At 40.4% G+C, this 21,063-nt stretch overlaps 1 protein-coding gene across 2 annotated transcripts; it reads left to right on the top strand.

Annotated features, from left to right (window-relative positions):
* The first annotated feature begins 15 nt into the window (after window positions 1-15).
* Window positions 16-19,737, top strand: GGNBP2 (gametogenetin binding protein 2). 2 transcript variants are annotated; one of them, XM_054210369.1, is made up of 14 exons: window positions 16-147; window positions 883-1,014; window positions 4,864-4,944; window positions 7,007-7,260; window positions 8,264-8,362; window positions 11,517-11,630; window positions 13,329-13,532; window positions 14,561-14,735; window positions 16,269-16,463; window positions 17,108-17,258; window positions 17,440-17,565; window positions 17,648-17,799; window positions 18,201-18,449; window positions 19,090-19,737. In XM_054210369.1, exons 2-14 carry the CDS (start codon window positions 922-924, stop codon window positions 19,291-19,293), a joined length of 2,097 nt encoding a protein of 698 aa, XP_054066344.1. In that variant the 5' UTR covers window positions 16-147; window positions 883-921; the 3' UTR covers window positions 19,294-19,737. The 2 variants fall into 2 exon arrangements, with proteins under 2 accessions (XP_054066344.1, XP_054066343.1); XM_054210368.1 differs by having other exon boundaries at window positions 13,329-13,538.
* Window positions 19,738-21,063: the final 1,326 nt, after the last annotated feature.

Below are 21,063 nucleotides of genomic sequence, written 5' to 3'. Positions count from 1 at the left end.
TCGCGAGAGGAGGGCGGGGCGGCCCGGGGCCGGCGCCTGTAGGGAGGGCCCGGGGAGGGGGAGAGGAAGGAGGCGGCTCCGTGGCGGAGCTCGGGGGTGTCCGCTCGCCTGTCAGAGCGCCCGGGCCGCCGACCCGCGGAGGAGCCGGTAAAGGCCCGAGGGGGACGAGGCGGCCGGTGGGCCGCGGGGAGGCGGGGGGAGAGGGAAGGCCGGGAGCTGGCCCGCCGACTTGCCCCCGTTCGGGGCTGCCTCCCCGCCATCGCCGCCCCGGGCCGGCTGGAGGCCGGGCGAGGACAGGGAGGAGAGGGGTGGGTCTGCCCGCCGCGTCGCCCCCTCCCTCGGCCTGACGGAGGGAGGTGGCCGCGGGCCCGGGCTGGGGAGTGGGCGGGCGGCGGGCCCCCTCCCCGCCAGCGGGTCTCCCGGGCGGGGTGAGGCAGGTGGAGGCGGCCCCTCGCCCCGCCGCTGCTCCTCTCCCTCCCCGGCCGCCGTGGGGCGGGACGGGACGGGAGCGGCGGAGAACCGCAACCCCGGCTGCGGGCTGGGCGGGTCCCCGCCGGCCTGTCTGGGCCGGTGGCGGCGGGAAGGGGGGGCTCCATCCCCCCTCCGGCCTTCCTCCCCCCGGCTGCGCCCCTCCCCACCCTCCACCTCCCTTTTCTTCCATGTTATGTCGCATTTCCCAGCCTGCCCACCTCTCCCCTTCCCGGCCCGGCGGCTGGTTGAGTCCTTTCCAGGGCTGAGGCGGGCGGGCGGGCGTGGGCCGGGGCGGCGGGGCCGGCGTGGTGAATCAGGCGATGGGGTAAAGCAGGCTCGTCGCCGGGCTGGTGAAAGTGTGCCGGGGAAGCGCGGCGGGTATTTACCTCCCCGGGGTTTGGCTACTGACAGGCTGGAGCGGAGAGGAAGCAGCAGCAGACAGCGGCAGAGATGGCGCGGCTGGTGGCCGTTTGCAGGGACGGGGAGGAGGAATTCCCTTTCGAGAAGAGGCAGATCCCCCTCTACATCGATGACACCCTGACGGTGAGTGGCTGCGGCCTCCCCCGGGCACCCCCTCCGCCGTCCCCGCTCCCAGCATCTGCCCCGTGTTGCAATTCCCAGGCGAGGCCTTTCCTCCGGCCGGGCCTCCCCGGCTCCTCCTTTGCTCCCGCAGCGTTAATCTTCGGGACTTTGCAACACTTGGGGTTAGCAGCGCTTAAATGGGGCAACTTTTTTATCTGATTCCCAGCTCTAAAGACACGCAAACCGCACAATAACAAAGTTATTGCTGCGTTGGGGCCTGTGCCTAACTTATTTTTAAGTGGCGTGTCTCGCTGCCCAAGCCCAAATGTGGAGCAAAGCCATTTTTCAGTTAATAAGGAAGGGAGCCATATTAACATTAAAACCCACCTTTCCAACTAGGCAATTATTATGCTCTTAAACAGGCAAGAAAAGGCTGAAGGTGTTTCTGAAAGCTTTGGCTTAAAGCAAGCGTTATCAAGTCCGTCATAATACGCTGCTGTGTCTGCAGTAACAAATCTGAGCGAGTTTCTGTTTCAACGTGTTATTCTCAATTGAGAAACATGGGGGTTTTGCCATTTCCAGAAGATTCAGTGGAAAAATGAACTAAATGCAGCTTGCAGGCTGTCTAGTCTCTCTTCTCTTCCTCACGTGTTTAGAGGAAGGCGCAGAAATTGCATCGTAGGTGAACACAGAGCAAACGGAAAAAAAATGTCCCACTAGCCAGTTGTCATTTGTTTTAATCCTTAAGGTGTGAAAAGGTTGGGTTCAAAATAAAATTGTAAGTGTAAATTACACTTACATAGTGTAATTGGGTATCTTAATTATTCGTATTTGATTTCTGTCAGTGGTGTGACAGTACCTGCTGTTACTTGTAAAGTGGTGTAAAATGGATGAGCTTTAAATTCCTAATCTCATGTTTTAGTATGGGAGAATGCCTTACTTGCATCAGCTAACTTGATCAACTTTGTAATATAATTTCTTCCATCTTCAAGAACAAAACAATTGAATGTCTTCAGATAGTCTCCTAACCCTCCATCCCACTGTTAAAAATTACCTGTCTCAATCCCATCTTGTTTTGGTTCTTTTGAAGCAAGGATCTTTGCTGTATTTTAGTTTTGATCATTTTAAACGATGGCATATTATTAATTTACCAAATAGCATCACTAATTTTTTTTGGCTTTACATAGTCTGTCATTTCTGGTTAACTGTGCTTATACAGTGGGCAGAGTTTCCCCCTTAGTTGTCCAAAGCTTTCCTAGAGTGGTTGATTACCTGGAAAACCCAGTGCTATGTAGCAATGGTGTAAGTTTGAGGTTTTTTAATGTCTTGGCTGCGCCTTAAAAGTTATTTTGCCCCTCCATTCCCCCTGTAGTTTTAATATCTTTGATTTCTCTCTTTTTTTTTTTTTCTCTTTTTTGTTTTCCTCTGGACCCCCTAATAAAAATTACCCATTAGATTGTGTCAAGCAGAAGACTTACCGTGCTCGTTACCCTTGTTGTGTTTAATAGGTTGAGAGAGAGAGAGTGAAAATTTGGCTGTACCAGGCGTCACGTAAATGACTTCAACTGACCTAAAATTCCATTTGTGGTTTAGTTCCAGAATTTAATGCCCGGCCAGAACTTTGTGCAATTGCACTGTATTGTCGTTATCCTTCTACTTTTTACACCAGAGGCAAGCCATACTCATGATGAAGAGGTTCCTATAGCTGTAAATCAGTTTTGTATCCATCTGGATGAAAGGCATTTATGCAAGTGCAAGTCATCCTTACCATGAAGAAATCTTATCTCAGGCCCATTTTTTTTCCCATTATGTTGCTGTTGTTACAAAGTACTTGGATTTCTAGGTGGTTCTGGAGGCTTTTATTAAATAAATCTGCAGAAGCAAGTGAATGAACTCTTAGCTTCCTTGTCTTAGTCTTCTATAATTTATGTTTTAAATTCTTAATGAGAGCTATTGCAGGACATGCAGTTGTCTTTGAAACATAATTTTACATCTGCAGCATTATCTTTAAAAAATAGCGGTGTTTGTTGGTAGGAACTGGCTTCCGTTGCCCTCTTTTAAAACTCGAATTTTAAAAATAATGGGACTACTTAATTTCTGTTAGTCAGCGGGAGGACAATCTATGCCTTAAATCTAGAAATTGTGAATCGGTGATTGCAAATTAGTGAATGAATGGCCTATAATGCTCTTAAGCTTGTAACATTGCTTTGTAGTAGCATAGAAAGCTGTCTAGGTGCAACGTGGTAGTGCTCCTCTAAATGAACACTTTTCTGTTTCTTATGGCTCAACTAGAAATTAAAGGAAGTTTAAATATTTAACCCTTTTCATTTCTTAAGCAGCTTTTATGATTTCTAGAAGGCATTCCATTTGATGTGGTATTATGGGAATTTTTTCTTGTAGTTCAGAGTGTGATGGTGGTTGATGTTTAACCACTTAATCTAATCAGGCACATGAATTAATTTAGTCTTTGATAACTTCACTCTGTTGTACAAAGCACCTAAGGGTGTTGTCTGATAGTGGGAGATGAAGGTGATGGGGGGGGGGGGGTGGGGAAGCACAGATTTTTTGCTTCTCTCTGTTATTAGCTGATAGAGCTTTTACTTTTGCATGTAGCTCATTCCCCACAGAAATATCAAATTAGCAATGTAGGAAACCTGTAATTCCACAGCAAAAACCTGGGCAGCTGCTTAGTGTGTATGGGTCAGGGGCAAGGGAAACTGGAAGAGAAATACATGAGAGGTTAGAATTAGCCTGACTGTGGCACTGTTCTGTGCAAAGATAAGCCACCTGTGCTAGCGTTCCAATTCTAGCACATACGAGATCGAAATATTGCCTTGCTTTCTGGCCTTAGAGAATAGATGTTTATTTTGGAGCGCTGTTGAGTGCCTGTAAAAGTAAATGTATGGGTTCTCTGGAGGTAGTGTCAGCAATTATGAAGACAGCAGGGAATTCCGTCTTTACTAAACAGTTGAGGGAAGGTGGAGGGAGGAGAAAGGATAAATTGGACAGTTTCATTTGGTGTTGATTGGTATTAGAGTTATTAAGCAAAGTTGTTATTCTGTCTTTCAGATTTTAAAGTGAACTTTCAGTATTTATACTGATAAATTCTGTATTTCTCAGTTTGGACAAAGAAGACCAACTAAGCCAGTACTAAGCCAGTCTTTACTCATTTTTCTCCATGCCCGTAAAGTTGGATTTCTGACTGAAAATTATTTTACTAGCCCCCAAGAAATTGCCCTCTTTGTTGGTCAGTAATTATTAATATTTCCTTTACAATTACTTACGAGTAATCACATTGTTCTGTAGGCTTGACATTTTACTTTGAGCCTCTTGAGAGTTGCAGCTGCAATTGTACAAAACAAAGTATACCTTGGAATACCTTGTTGGGTTAATATGGTTTTAAATTAGCCTTTGAAGGAGTCGACTCAGTCACTAAACTGTTGTGACTGTTTCTTCATGGCTTTATAAATGGAGTTAGGCTGTTGGATCAATTTGGATCCCGGTGTGTTGAAGTACAATTTTATTTTTTTTTTTAAACTGAAACAAGGTTTCAAGTCATGTAGATAGTCGGCTATACTGATGTTCCCTTTAGCAACTTTTGCTTTCTCTCCAACAGCTACTTAAGAGTTGCCATTTATAAACTGCCTCTAGAACATTATATTAGTGAAACATCTAGTTAATTTGCTGAAACATTCACTACCTTAAACTGTTACTCTTATCCTTTCCCAAGCTTCAGATAGTTATGTGAAAAGAATGAGGATTTAACATAATTTCTGTCTTATTTCCCTCAAGGAAGTAAAATAAACTAATGCTCTGCGTTTGACTTTTTTTCTGAAAGCTTTTATTTTCCCCCCCCCCTCTCTTGAATAGATGGTGATGGAATTTCCTGATAATGTGCTAAACCTTGATGGACATCAGAATAATGGTGCACAATTAAAACAGTTCATTCAGGTAAATACATCCTTCTGTTTTTTAAGAAGACCACGTATTGGAGCTTGCTTTCCTTAATTCCATGCTTTCGCTTCTCTAGGAGATTGTCACTCCTGGAATGACTTAAGACACGTCAACCTATATGCAATTACGTATTGGTACCAAAGTACACCGGGTGCACTCATTTTCTGTATTTCACAGCATTTATGTGTTGCTGTCTTGTGAGGAGGTAATTGCTGCATATCTAGTTAGAACTGTAAACTCTTTAAAACAGTGCATCTTCTGGTCACTGCCAATTTATACTTAATGGAAACTACAGTTTGTAAATACATTTTCATCTTATTGTTTCCTAAATACTTTTGAACTGCTTTTTCAAGTGCATTGCTCATGATTGAGTTCTTGTGATTTGTACCATGCCAAGATAGAATTAATTGCCAGTTTATAGATTACATGTAGTTGAATAGTGAGAGGCAGTTTTGTGGTGCTCCTGAAGCTTTAATTATAGAAACGTATCTGCTAACGCTCGGGCAAATAACTGTAGCACTGGAACACCTGCAGCAAAGAAAAAAGTTGTGCCAGTTGATGTCCAAAGGAACAGGCCAGTTTGCTGATACGCAGTTTGCACTTTTTCACTTGTGGTTTGACAGCAGCAGCTCAGGCATATGCTGCATATAAAGCATAGTCGTGTTGTGAAAATAGCTCGTTCCTGCTGTTGCTGTAACTAGGACTGTTAATTACAGGAAAGAGGATTATTGCAGAGTGATATCGCTTGTCAGATTATTTAATGTGCCAGCCTTTAGGAGCACAAACCTTAACTGTTATCTGATAATAGCTTTACTTTTCATAACATGTATTACACAAAATCAGCTGAAAATATTTTCTCTTTTTGGTTGATGTATTTACACATTCCATGTGATTGATTAGTTTTGCTATGTTGTGTGGTCTTTTCTTTCTCCCTCTAGAAGTTATGACAAGTCATTTCTACAGTAGGAGTGTTTAAGTGGTGTGATACGACAATAATACAGAAAATACTGTCATGGAAAAATATTCCCTGTGTAGATACAAGCTATACTTTGTATAACCAGGGAAAAAAAGGACAGTTAATACACTGACAGGCCTCTGCTTTTACAGATGATGTTGGAAAGTGCCAGTAGTGCTGGTAATCTAAGTGTAATGTGTTGGTTGGTGTGTGAGGAAGGGACCCTGTCTTCTGCATAGCTGTGCTAGTGGCAGTTCGGTGTTGATGAAGTTCAAGCCAGTAATTTAGCAGTTAGAAGAAGAAATAGCAGAGTATGTGCTTTTTGTGTGTATGTGTGCCTGGATGTGTTTGACAGAGCAACCAGGAGAAGCTCCTAAAATTGTTTATTGATGTAAGAAATATTAGAAGGTGTTGTCTTTAGTGATCTATTATTAGCACACATTGGATGTTTGCTACTGAAGTAAAATGTTTCATCCTGAATAGTAATGTGTGCACTTATTTTTTAATTTCAGGTATTAGAATTGTAATGTGAAATGGTATTTAGCTTTCCAGGAAAAATATTGTTAAATTGTCTTGGTGTGAACAGAACAAGTTTGTTGTAAATGAGTTTTCCAGCCAATGAGTGTCCAAGAATTTCCTTTTTATGTGCCAAAGATAAAATGAGCGTGAGTAGAAGACGAAAACTTGCACAGTTGTATGTGAGACCCTTTATTCCTTTACTAAAACATCTGTGCTGAGGTGGAGAAAAAGGGGCTTCCTGATAAGGACAGGGAGGTGTGCTGTTTGTTCGGAAGCAGCATTTGCTGATCTGAGTGGTAGGAGGCGGGAACAAGAGGAGAAAAAAATATTAGCTTCCTTTCAGAGAGTAGACTGTAAGACTTGAAGCAGAATTGCTGCTATGATCTTTGCAAGCATGGTTTTGTTCATACAGTGAGTGTTTTCAGTGATCTACAGTAAGACAGTGACCTGAAACTCTGAGCACTGCGTACAGTTTCCGCAAGTGTATTTCGATGAGGAAATGATGTTGAAGGCGAAGAAATCTTGAATAGTTTGATGTGTTTTTATATATTTATTTTAATTATTTAATTTCTCATTCTTTTTTAGAGACATAGCATGCTTAAACAGCAGGATCTAAATATTGCCATGATGGTGACATCGCGTGAAGTTTTGAGTGCACTTTCTCAGCTGGTCCCATGTGTTGGCTGCCGTCGGAGTGTGGAACGTCTGTTTTCTCAGCTTGTGGAGTCTGGAAATCCAGCGCTTGAGCCCCTAACAGTAGGGCCAAAGGGCGTTCTTTCTGTAACTCGAAGCTGTATGACTGACGCAAAGAAGCTCTATACACTGTTTTATGTGCACGGGTAAGTTAGACCCACAGCTGTCTTAGAACTGCGTAGGTAATAACAATCTGGGGAAAAGGGATGATACTTTCTGTGCATTTGGCTTTGTAGCTTTCTCGTTGCTCATACTGAATTGTCACGAGTTTGAATGTTATAGTATGTACTTGTCTCTTACAGCTGCGTTAAACTAGTTATTTCCTAAACTGGGAAAAAACAAACCCAAAACACCTAATCTTTCATATCATCAGTTGCAATGCCATGATTGCAATTGAAAAATACCAATATTAAAATGTTTCGTCATTAATCTGAAATAGGAATTGTGGGTTTTTCGTGATCTGTGGAAGAAGTGTGTTACTTTGCATTTAAAAATTAAAAAAGTAATAATTCAACAGCCCCACCACCGCCCCCCCCCCAAAAAAAATCCCCCAAACCCTTTCTACTCTTGGGTAGAAGAGTGACACTGAGACAGTGAAACCTCCTGGGTTTAGCTAGCACAATAAATAAATAGTCTCAGTCTCAGTGCCATTTGTTTCTCAGCTGTCAGCGGACCAAACAGTGACTGCTCACCACAGTGTGCCTTTGCCTTCCAGTTGGCTTCAGCTCATTCTAATTGTTGCTCCAGTTAGCAGCCCAGTGAGAAGCAGGAGAAGTTAGTGCAGAGCTGGGGAAGTTGAGATTTGGAGGGTGAGGTAGTGTAACTTGATAAAGCGGTTGTAGGGGTTCCCTGCACTTTTGAAATAGGTGTCATTGCTTGAGGTCTGTTACTTATGCAGTTATGCAATAGCTTTTTAGTTGTGGGTTGTCTTTATCTTGCTTGCTAGGAATTGTCTGGAAATCTATACTGGATTGTCCTTTTGTACTGCAGGATTGTATGGCATAAGAAGTAAAAATGGGGATAGGAAGAAAGTTTTAGATTTAATGTTCATTAGCGTACTTGTTTCTGATACACGAGCTGAATCAATCCCTTTAAAATTTCTCTGGATAACCATGCCTTCAGAATACTAAGTTACATTTTTTTCCTTAGGTCCAAACTGAATGATATGATTGATGCAATTCCCAAAAGTAAGAAGAACAAGAGATGTCAATTACACTCCCTGGATACACACAAACCAAAACCTTTGGGGTAAGTCTGTATTTAACATGCACAATTCAATCCAAAATATTTTAAGGACCTAAACTATCGATACTAATTTATTCTGAAGCACTGAGATCAATTCTTACGCTGTTATCTGTTTGCCAGAGTAGTAATCTCCAAGATACTTGGATTATAGTAGACCCAAATAGTTGTGGGGGAGAGGAACAGATGCACCCAGGAGTCTTTGGCGTGCTGTAGGGCATGAGCCTTTCTCTGTAGGCTTTCATGAGAAGGTAGCTCTTTTTTGCGCAGTAAGAGTGACAGTCTTATCAGTAGGATGTTTAATACTTTCCCCACTGTCCTTGGTCACACTTTGACTGGACAAAACTAGTGCTATAAGGTCTTCTGCCCTCCCAGTGTAAGATCTGTACTCCTTCCTCAGTGTGCCCTTTGTCAGAGCTCCCTAAGGCAGCTGCTGATGCTCTTGTATGAAATCTGAGGCTACTATATGATATCAGCCGTTTCCCAAAACTTGCTTGTTAGTTCTAGCTGTTCCATTTTTTGCCTCTTGGCTGTTGGACCTTTTACTTGGTTGTGGTTTTTTTTACTTGTTTTGTTTTTTTGGGTTGTTCTTTTTTTTTTTGTATAAAAATATCCATGTTTAATTTCAGAACCAGTTGCCAAAACGCAACTTGGCCATTACAAACCAGTGCTCTCTGATGTGCTTTTCATATCTCGCTGACATAACTTGGCATATAGTCTGCTCAGGGCATGGATGGCTTCTGCATTGTGATGTAAACAATGCTCTAGAAAGGCAAACTGGTTTTTGTGCTCTACACCAAAATGATCGATCAGCAGTTTTTCTCCCATTGAGGTGAAAGGGTACATGCTAAACAAATATACACCATTTTGCTTGGGTTTATTAAAAATGCCTTGCACAACTGTTAATAAAGGGCTTTATTGTGGTTGGGCTGCAGGGTTAAAACTAAAACTCTGTAAAATGTATTTTCTCAGAATGTGACAGCATGTTTTGAATACGCTGGTGAAAAAGATGCATATGTGCTTCTGTCTTGAAGTTGAAATGGTTTATTCCAGCTGGTTAACCAGAAAAACACTTCCTGTGAATCTGTTGTGGATTTTGGGGGGGGGGGGTGTTCTCGTTTGTGGGGTATTTTTTCTTTTTTTGTTTTTATATGATGACCAATAAATTTGGCTACTATGCTTACTTGGAGTGTCCAGGACCTTTTTTAGTCAGTTGTGTTCTGCTTCTGGTTAAGCATACAACCTGTGAAAGCTTGATCACGGTTTCCAGTTACAGGACATGTATTTTTCTACGCAGACTGGAGTCTCTTTGGGTTTAGATAAATCCCCTGAGATGCTAGGCATGTGGAATTTGACACTTGATTTTTACTTGTGCTGCTTGAGGATAGTGGTAGCTAATCATTACCTCCTATTATATTTTGGTTACAGGCCTTTCATATAATTAGTTTAAAGCTTGTGTTACATAAGCAAAAGATCATGGGGGTATAGGGGTGTATTTTTTTTTTTAAAATAAAGCAAATCCGAAGCTTTATGAAAGTGTTAATTTTTTTTGCTTTCTTTTTAGTAAGATTGATCTTTTCTGTATAAGAACATATATCGTGGAACCTGCACTTACCATTTTGGCAAGGCAGAACAATTCTGAAACTGAATGGAGAGGAAAATGCTGCTTTAATTTCCTCGATTCATGCTGGAATAAATCCCCTTAGTATTTTGAATACTGGCAGGTTAATAGGGAATATGTGGAAGGGCAGTATTTTAATATACTGCAAGTAAAGCTTTCAGCTTTATCTGATAACGTGGCTTGTGGACAATCAGTGTAGTTTGCTAAAGAAACACGGCTTGCACTCTGCTTGCTCAGTCGCTGCCCGTTTGTTGTGCTACAGAAGTGATCAGGGTGTATCAGTACTGATATTTCTCCAAATAAATCTGCTGCCTTGAGTGGAAGCAAATCTACTAACAGCCTAGACATGGAGGCGTCAAATACAATTGTCTTACAGAACAAATTTTATTTATCAGCTTAGAGCTTCTGCTTGACTTCATTACAAGAAACTTCTTCAGCTGAGTTGCATCTGTTAGGCATTTTATACGCACACAAAAGGCTTTGAGTTGTAATTGTGTGTTTAATTATACAAGTTACGTAACTAGCTAATACCACTTGAGAGTTACTTGATGTCCTCAGTTTCAATGTGCCTGGTTTATGGCTACACGGTTCCATTTGGGGCGAAGGAGCATTTTAACCTCTCATAAATGCAAGCCGTATGATCTGGCAAACTAGATAATAGCATAGATAAATACTCTAGAGGAGCTAATTATTAAATAAGAGTGCTTTTTTCCCCCGTCTTCGTACTCTGTTGTATCCATACATGAGCTTAAACAGAAATGACCGTTCTGATAAAATGTCAAGTGTAGGCAAGCCTGTAAGTAAACATGACTTGCTATTTAAAGTTTGTTCTTTGCTCCATAAGTGTACTTTTAGCATATCCAAATGTGTGTTATAAAATGTTGTGGGTTTTTTTAACAAATTTTGGAAATTTAATGTAGAGTGTTTTATGATTTCTTATGGTGGTAGATGATTGGAAGTTTGGGGGTTTTGTTTTGCTTTTTTCTTTGGGTTTTTTTTTTTGTTGTGTTTTTTTAGTAGTCATATGAAATTTAATTTGACAGAAGTATTAAAACTTGTGTATGTTTATACTTAAGTAATATTCTGAAAAATTACTCCTAACTTTCAGCTGTAACTTTAAAAAGTCATTATGAATCTGGATTTATAACACAGACAGCAAAATTTATATCTCATGTCTTACCCTAACTTCACTGGAAGTTAAGGCTTAGCCTATAAAGGATTAAAAGTAATTGAAGGAACACAGTAGCATTTTCATGGCATTTGTTTAGGAAAAATAACTAGTTCATAATGTATAGGTTTAAAAAAAATGTTTTTTAATACTATGTGACAGTGAAGGGAGAAGTAGCACACTCAGTACAGAGAAATTAAATGCAGATAAGAAAAATAGTGAAGACAGAAGGAAGGAGAGCAAGTGTAGCATCACTTTCTACTGTGGACCTTTCCAGGGAGCAGTCAGGTAAACTAATGATGCGTTATTTTGCTGTTTTTCTAAACCCCAAACAGGATAATGTACAGTCTTTTGTTTCTTATGATTTGCAGGGGTTGTTGGATGGATGTGTGGGAGCTCATGTCCCAGGAATGCAGGGATGAAGTAGTTTTAATTGACTCTAGTTGTCTTTTAGAAACATTAGAAACCTATCTACGAAAACACAGGTATGTTGATGAACAAAGACACACTTTCGTGTTGAGGAATACATGCTGCTTTTTTTTTTTTTTGACTCAAAATGTCTGTAGAGTTCGCAAAATATTTAGAAGTGTAGAGGATTCTTCTGATGCTTGTCTAAAACATAAGATCTAAGCTTCGTGATGATGGAGGACCTTGACATTGTAACAGTTGATGAGATTAAGATAGTGAAATATTCTTTGGGTTCTACCTATTGTTTCAGGTTACGATAGGGGAAATGCAGAGACCTCAGATGAAGTCATAGCTACTTGTCTTAATATTTTTGGTTAGGATTAAATTATGATTTACAATTTGATGTATTAAAACTGTGTATACTCTTTCCCAAGTAGCCTGCTCTGTTCGGGACTATGCCTTCTTTTAGGCTTTCAAAAAGTATGTGCAATTTCAAAATAGTATGAGCTGAACTAATAGAAGCAGACTTTAGGCTTGGTGTTGCTTGTAAATCACTGTTTTAGAACAGTTGTTTATGACTTAGTAGCGCTAGTGCTATTAAGTCTCTCTTGCGGGGAAAAAATAGGCCACTAAATTATTGTTGCATGTGTATGGTAGCTACCATGCTGATTAAAAAGTTTTGATTTCCAGTAGTCTCAAGGTTCTGATGTAAACTGGGCGGGGGGGGGGGGGGACACAGATGGGTGCGGGGGTGGTGGTGGTGTGGAAATAACACTTTGGAAACAAAATAACTTTAATCTCCTGTGACATTAAACATGGTGTTGGCAGCGTTCCTGATGCTAACCTGCAATAATATTACTGTTTTCTTTCCTTTCACCACAGAAACTAGCCAGTTATCATAGTTCTATCAAACATCAAAATATGTTTGACTTAGTGTTGTCAAGTGGCTGGGCAAACTAGGAAAGGGAAAAACACCGTGCAGAGATGGCGTGAAGAGCCAGCTTTTCAAGCTGAAATGTGAGCAGCTTGTCTGACTTGCATTTTTAGAATAATACAGCAAGAGGTTTTGTAGCTTCTTGAAGATTACTCCTCTTATAAAATAGAATGAGCTTAATTTGGTTGTATTTTGATTACAGTAGACTTCATAACTATACTCTCCTCATATTAGTTATCTGAGCTATCACGTGTTTAAATTGAATATACTTTGTGTTATAAGTAAACCTTGTTTGGCTATCTGTGCAGTAATCTAATAATTCAAAATATGTTTAAAGGTGCTTGTAGTGGAAACACCGCTCTAATACAGCAGGCAACAGAGGGAGCTTTTTCTCTTACTGCTTATCCCTCACTTGAGTATATTTTAGATAATTGCTATAAAGTAACTTGGAGTGTGTTACTTGAGAGGAATTTTGTCCTGGCTTGTACTAATGATTCAGTTTGTTCACTATTAGACTTCTGATCTTTGAATGAATATGGAATTGCACATCCATGTAGGAATTCCTTTATTTTAACAATTAGCTTGATTTATGCCTTGGAGCGCGAAAGTTGATATCCAGCCTTGTAACATATGATAGGTAGTATAATGCATATAGTAAACTTAAGTGGCTTACAGCCAAAGGCTTGCTGTTTTACCTTTTGAAGTAACATAAACCTTACATGACCTAGCTTAAATATAGCATGCACTATTAAATATCTCAGTATATCATCACTTAGACTAAGCGTGTCTAAATTTCTGCTTGAATAAGGATTCAGTTCTGTGATGTTCTGTTTTAACACAGGTTTTGCACTGACTGCAAAAATAAAGTACTTCGGGCGTACAATATTCTTATCGGTGAGCTAGACTGCAGCAAAGAAAAGGGCTACTGCGCTGCACTTTATGAGGGTTTGCGTTGCTGTCCCCATGAACGTCACATACATGTATGCTGTGAAACAGATTTCATCGCGCACCTATTGGGTCGAGCTGAACCAGAGTTCGCAGGAGGGTATGAGTATGTAATTTGCTAGAGTGGGCTATCTAGCGCTTTGCTTCTTTATTTTATTATTGAATGTTTTTTGCAAAAGTGATTTTTGCCTCCTTGCTGCATAATAAACTTCTGAATGTAAATATTTGTATTGAAGTAGGCTTTCAAGATAGTGCTTCAAAGTAGGGAAGATTTTATATGTGCTTTTGACTTTAAAGTGCATTTAACTCTGAAGGCAAGACTGAAACAAACTGCCAAATGTCTTCTAGTTCATTTGTTCACTCACCAGGGCTGCCTGCTTTTCCACTGAGGTGTTCAAAAAATGCGAAATAGAAAGAGAACCTTGGTTGACAGCTTTACCAAATGCCAAGTGTTCAGTTTGGTTTTGTTGCCATTTGTATATTATAGTGATTTCTGAACCTCTTTTAGCATCTTAAAATCTTCCAATGAAAAATACAATTCCGAGCTCAGTATTTTTAGAGCTCAATCCGAACTGTTTGATTAGGAGGGCAAATCCTTTACAATGGTTTTTCTTTAATAGATGGTAGATGCAGATCAATGCTGAAATTTGTGTGTTTTTAATTTGTACGGTAAGTAATGTATAAACTTCTGGGCGTGTTTATTCGGCTTCAGTTAACTGACGCATAAATGTCTAGGAAGCTGAAAGAGTTGCTATATAAACTAAATACAGATTCTGTGAAACAAAAGAATGGCTGCATCTCTCTGGCATTAAGACTCTGCTGATCGCTTCTAGTAGGAGCAAGCAGAGACTGATGGGGCAACACCTTCAGAAGTCACAGTTGGGAAGGCATAGTGCAGCTCAGCAGTGCCGTGCAGAGATTAACGTGTTAGGAATGCAGTGCTGGTTTTGACCTGGTCCTTTCTATTTTGCATCCGCATGCAGCACAGCAGAACTCGATTTAAAAGCTGTTCATGCAAACATATCTTCAGTTGTACATAAAGAAAATACGTCACTGAACTGCTTTGATCTCTTGGTAGACTTCCAGCTGCTTTAACCATACTATACTTTGGTTCAACTCTTCCTTTAGACGAAGAGAAAGGCATGCTAAGACAATAGACATAGCCCAAGAAGAAGTTTTGACCTGCCTGGGTATTCATCTTTATGAAAGATTACACCGAATCTGGCAAAAGTTGCGGGCTGAGGAACAAACGTGGCAGATGCTTTTTTACCTAGGTGTTGATGCTTTACGCAAAAGCTTTGAGGTAAAAATCAAATTTTATCTAACTTGTATTTGAATTGCTGTAGTAACTGTGTGCGTTTTCACTACAATTATTTTTCTGCTTTCTACTAACGTTGGGCTGGAAGGAGCTTCAAGGGTGTTGCGTTCAATCCCTTGTTCACGGCAGGCAACAGTTGTGTAATGTCAATGCATAGCACAACTGCGTTGCATTCCCACGTGAAGTCTACTGGAACATAAAAGATTGAGGCTTGCTTTTACTTTCCAAGCTGCATGTTACAGTACGCTGGGTCTTCTGTGTTTTTAATTCACGGTGAATGTGTTTCTACCCAGTAGCATTTAAAGTAGCTCTGGCTACAACAGTTTTTATTTGGCTTATTAGTAAAAATGGAGGATGTGCTTTTGAATTACAAACGCAGCTGCGAACTCTTGCATTCAGCGTGTTCCAAGTGCACTCTGTAATCCTGTGGGATCTTGAACTTCCCACAGAACTCCATGCGATTCCTTTAACGTATGTCAATAGCATACTTCCCCTTCGGTATGACATAGATCTTTTTTGTTTTATCTTCCAGTCGTAATGCCTGTTCTCTCTAAAAAGTTTTAAAACATCGGAGGAGGAGGAATAAAATCAGTTTGGGAAAGATCATACTGGAACCCTAATCTAGTTAGTTCTTGGGGGTTTTTTACAAGTAATTTTTTTTAAAGACTTACAATGCTATGGAAGCGGCATTGGACTGGGTATGCTCTGGCATTTTTGTCCTGATTTTTTTTTTTTTTTAATCTAGTAAACTATGGTGTTGAAAACTCATTTACATTGTAAAATTTGGGTCATTATACTGGTGTGCAAGGTTGGTTATGAATTTGAAGTACAGAACTGTTGTATATTTATATGGAGGCCTTTCCTAAGGTGAGTGGGAATGGTGATGTCTCATTTTGGCTTAAGGAGTTCCCAGAGTGATCTGAAACACACACACCCCCGCCATGAATTTGTTTTTACCTCTGTAGGAGCGTTGATCCAGAATAGTTTACTAGTTGATCTATATTCTTTTAACTTCGTATGTAGGTGTGCCATTATGGTATATGTTCTAAATTCAATATTAAGGAACATGTTTAGATACATGCTATATTTAGAGATATGTCTACACTTCACAATTGGCCTGCCTAGAAAATCAGTTAGGTTTTTCACTGGTTACCGTAGACAAAGAGCTGCAGGAATTCTGTAGCGGTAGTTCTAATGTGTTTTTCTGTGCTGCTGTGTTAGAGTATCTACCATGTAAACACAGATCCAAAACCGCATTCAAGTCTGCAACTTTTTACTGAAAATTGTGACTTTGGGCTGCAAGTTAAACACAATGCTCCCCCTGTACATATATCTTCCCCGGCAAACTAAATTTAGTGACTGAATCTGGATAGGCATTTTTCTTCTCTAGTCAATAGTTGTGTTGCTGTGACTTTACAATAAAAAGTACTTACCAGCTGTTTTCCTCCCCCTCTTTTATAAATGTAAAAGCTTGAATTGTGTTAACATCTATAAATAGATCTAACCTCTTATAAACAGATGGCTGTGGAAAAAGTGCAGGGTATTAGCCGATTGGAACAGCTCTGTGAAGAATTCTCAGAAGAAGAAAGAGTGCGAGAGCTTAAACAAGAGAAGAAGCGCCAAAAACGAAAGAACAGACGGAAAAATAAGTGTGTGTGTGAGATCCCTACTCCTTTGCAGGCAACAGAAGAGAAGGAAATAAATCAAGCAAAGGTAAAGATTGATAGCTGTGGCTTTCTGCTGGTGTTGAATCATCTAGTTTGGTGCTTTGTGCATCAGCTCACTGTTCCATGTTAGGATTCTTGAGAGGTTTTTACTGTATTTCGGTTTTGGGAACTAGTTTTTGATCGCTAGTGGAATTTAATACTTTTTCATAGTATGGTCTTTTTGTAAAGTAGTTGCCTGGAACTCCATAGATTTTGAGGGTTTGGTGGTTTTTAAAAAACCAAAATCCTAAATCTAGGGGGTCAGGTTATTCTAGAATATTTTTCAACTACCTTTTCTTAAAGGTTACTTAGAATATGGGAATTGAATTGTTCGTTGCAGACAATTACCATTAAATTTGGGGGGAGGGGAAAGCTTTAATTGACTAAGTAAGTGCAATTATTATTCTGGATCTCGTGACTGAACTCAGTGGGCTAGCTGTAGGTCATATTATTGTAGGGAAAGTAGCTTGGCCTTGTTGGTTTTGTTTTTTATTTTTTTAGTTGTCTTGTACTTATGGAGAATTACAAGCAATGCCGTGGCTGTTATCAGTCAGTGTCAGCTGATTTTGCACATGGAAAGAGTATCGTTTATAAAGATGCTGGCTGAGCTACTTTCAGTACTTGCAAGTAGTTTTTTGTTTTTGTTTTAAGGAAAATTCGAACTTCACGGAAAGTAGTTGCAAAGCCTGTGGTAGCAGCGAAGAAGCTAACAATTGTGTAGAAGTAATTGTTACTAATGAAAGCACTTCTTGCACCTGTCCTAGTAGCGGTACCCTATTAGGTTCACCTAAAATCAAGAAAGGTATGTTCAATGTCATTTTTTTTTTTTTAATTTTTAAAAACATGTACCATTTGCGGGATAAACAGCGCTCAGCTATTTTTAAAAAAATAATTCTTTCGAAAGAACTCCTCCTTGTTAGAGGCATAACTAAAGAATAAGCAACAGCTATTACAGCTTACCCTAACTTTTCACTTCGTCTCAGGTTTATCTCCGCACTGTAACGGTAGCGATTGCGGGTACTCATCGAGCATGGAGGGCAGCGAAACAGGATCCCGAGAGGGATCAGATGTGGCCTGCACTGAAGGCATTTGCAACCATGACGAAAATGGTAGGTTTGCTAAAAACATGATACTGGTTTAGTATCCGCAAAACTTAATGTATCTGAGAAGAAAATTGTCTGTCTTTTGCAGGAGACGATTCGTGTGTCCATCGCTGTGACGACAAAGAGGAGGACGGAGATAGCTGTGTGGAATGTTGGGCTAATTCGGAAGAGAATAACACAAAAGGCAAAAACAAAAAGAAGAAAAAGAAAAGTAAAACTTTGAAGTGTGAGAATGAACATGTAAGGAACATAGCTATTCCAGAATGCTTATTTAAATGCATACATTTTAAAGTCGTTACAAAAGTATTTCAAATAGCGATTGTGACTAACGCTGTAAATGCGGTGAGGAGGATCTTCTGTTACCTCTCCATCCAAGTTTTGAGATCAAGGTCCTTCCTAGAACGGGTTGTGGCGGAAGGAGGCTCTTCTCTCCTATATTCTGAAGCATGTGCACTTCTGTGCGCTTGCAGTGAACTAACATGCCATTCCCCACTCCTCCCCAGGCACACGTATTTAAAAAAAAACCATTGCTCTCTTTTCGAACTCTTTCCTTTCCTCTTTCCCTCCTGCCTCCATCTGAAACTTGAATGTTTCGGGTTTAACGCTGCTGGTAGTTCATTACAGGCTATTTTCAATTTTAGATTCAGAAACTTGGAAGCTGTACGGCAGATCCAGGTAACAGAGAGACCTCAGGAAATATCATGCACACAGAGTTTCATCGCGACAAGACCAAAGACATACATGCCGAAAGCTGCTGTAGCTCAGAAAAAAGTGGGCAGCAGTTGCCTTGGTTTGAGCATATGAAAAACGTGTCACAGTTTGCAGAACCTACAGAAATGTCACTTGTTCCTGATACTGGAAAAGGTGCCAAGAGCTTAGTGGAACTCCTTGTAAGTAACTGCTTACTTTGAATTTTAGGCTGTAGCGTACTGCTTTCGATCCTTGGGATCGAGGATGGGGTTTAGAACTCAAATCCCAGTGAAGAATGTTACAAGAGAGAACGTAACTGAACCTGAAATTCACAGCTTTCTCTCCCAGTGCTTAGTTTGTTTGCTTTTGCATGTTCTCTGTGAAGTATATAACTGGGAGGCTTTGCAGAGGAGGGGAAATTGCCTGTCACTGGAATGCAAGTGACAGAACTTGTATTGTAAGTGTTCATTACCAAGGACTGTATTATTCCATAAAATGAAGCGTGCGTTATTGCTGCCTTCATGCCTCAAATATTACTTCGCCCCTACAAGCTCCTAAGATGAGTTTCTTCTCTCTCCCTTCCCTTCCCCTTGCTTTTTCTTCTTTTCTCTCTCTTTTAAAAAAAAAAAAAAAAAAAAAAAAAAAAAACCTGTGATAAAACCCATCCTCTTTCAATGGAAACGAGCACTGTGTGGAGGGGTGGCTGGGTGACCCGGCTAAGCCTTGCCGTGCCGTGACACGAAGGCTACATCTTTTTTCGGAGCAACTGTAGGCAATGCGTGGGATCGCGGGACGGGCGTACGCACAGGACGGTTCCTAAATGCCTGTTTTCATTTGTAGGATGAGTCTGAATGCACGTCTGACGAGGAAATCTTTATCTCACAAGATGAAATACAGTCCTTCATGGCAAACAACAAGTCTTTCTACAGCAATAGAGAACAATACCGACAGCATCTGAAGGAGAAATTTAACAAATACTGCCGCTTAAATGATCACAAGGGGCCCATTTGTAACGGTTGGTTGACAACGGCTGGAGCGAACTAAATCCAATAACCTAGCTCTGTCTTTCACTGAAATTCTCAAGATGACTACTGCGCCTTCTCTTTCAAAAACTTAATTTAGTGACTTACGGCAAAATTTTATCTTAAATTAATGTGATTTTTTTTTTCTTGTTTTTTTGGGGAGGCTGGTGGAGGTGATTTCATTAATTTTGTTCTTTCTTCAGGCTTGTATCTTTAGTTGAGTAGCTGTGCAAGCCTCTCTTATAATTTAAGCCATCTCTTTTCATTAAATGTTTCTCTTACTGTGAGACTTACAAAAAGCAAACTAGTGGCAAAGTAATGTTGTACCTATAATTCTGTACAGAATGACAATGAGCTGAATATAAGATTTTACAAATTAGACATCCATTTGCAAAATGTTTTGGATGTAATATGTTAAAAGCGCAATGTGCAAAATTTAAATAAAGAATATTTATTAATATGCATAGTAAAAGTTGGTGTACCCGTTTCTGCTTTAAACACTCCTTCCCAGCAGTCTGAATTCTTGCTCTTCAGGTGGACTTAAAGCTTCTGCGTGAGCCCATCGGAATGTAATTAAACAAAAGGCAGGCTTTCAACACACCTGGACATTTTCTTAATGGAATAACGAGCTCTGTTCTGAGTTCAGGAGTGATTTTTGCATAAGTATCCTTTCGGCCATGTCTTGTTCTTACACACAGGGTATCTAATGGCGCGGCTTGTTTGTCAGAGGTGATTTGACACGCGGTGAAGGTACGGGGTGTGGGAGATGAAGGAAAAAAAAAAAAGGGCAGTTTAAAACCTGGTACTCAGTCAGCAGGAGCGGAGGTGGTGGTACGGTTTGCGTGGTCAGCACCCGAATTCACCTGAAGTCAGCTGCCACGAGCTGAATTCCGTGGCACTTACACCTTCATCTATTGGTGTGTATCTAGAGACGGAGGCCGTTCGTTGTACAAGTGCAATTCAACAACTGTAGGAATTAAAAATTATGTATGCAAATCAAAATCAAGATACAAATGTTTTCATAATAATAAAAAAGCCCTGAATAACTTTTATATTTAAAGGGGATCGTGGTCTGTTAATACACACCCCCCACTTGGTTATTTTATAGCTGTTTTACAAAATCAGACGTAAAAAGTACCTTCTTGAGTGAGCTTTAGCTTAATAATTTTTTTCCAAGTTAGCTGGTAATACTGAGAAATAGTCCCTTTGGTTAATAATTAAGATATTTACTGATTATTTCACTCAATTACAAAACACAGAAGAAAACTCTGAAGATATGACTACTCCTTTTTTTTTTTTTTTTTTTAAATATGATGCTGCTTAGATTTTGGTCGCACCTGCCACTAAAAGGATAAGCTTTGCTCGCTCTGCAGCATTCCTAATCTGACACCAGCCTGGTTTGGATGCCCAAAGTCTTAGATTTGATAGATAATTTTGGCAAGAGCCATGAGCACTTTCCCTCCCTCAGGGCTGTGGAGCCGTTGCCCACAGCAGGGACCGACCCGTCTCTTTATTCGCACTCATATATTATATTCACACATAGATATTCATATATGAATGCACATATATATATTCCCACAGATACATTATACTATATTCCCTTTAGCCCACAGCAGTAGCGAAGGGCTCGCTGCCCCGTTTCCAGCCCAGATCTTTACTTCTGCCAAGTTTAAACAGAATTGTTAAATCCCAACCCTTTGCTGCGGCCGGCTGCGGAGAAGCAGCAAAACAGCATTAACATTCCCCCGATGGTCTTATTTCCAGAACCCGTGTTGCATTTTTGGTTGCTTTT

The sequence above is a fragment of the Rissa tridactyla genome, chromosome 7 (assembly GCF_028500815.1).
Source record: "Rissa tridactyla isolate bRisTri1 chromosome 7, bRisTri1.patW.cur.20221130, whole genome shotgun sequence".
Taxonomy (NCBI): domain Eukaryota; kingdom Metazoa; phylum Chordata; class Aves; order Charadriiformes; family Laridae; genus Rissa; species Rissa tridactyla.
Note: the sequence above shows the minus strand (reverse complement) of the source record. Positions and strands in the feature narration are given on the sequence as shown.

Coding starts and splice junctions, on each gene's coding strand:
- GGNBP2 (XM_054210368.1), top strand. CDS start 922: ATGGCGCGGCTGGTGGCCGTTTGCAGGGACGGGGAGGAGGAATTCCCT. Junction 1,015..4,863: donor ACATCGATGACACCCTGACG/GTGAGTGGCTGC, acceptor TCTCTTGAATAG/ATGGTGATGGAATTTCCTGA. Junction 4,945..7,006: donor AATTAAAACAGTTCATTCAG/GTAAATACATCC, acceptor ATTCTTTTTTAG/AGACATAGCATGCTTAAACA.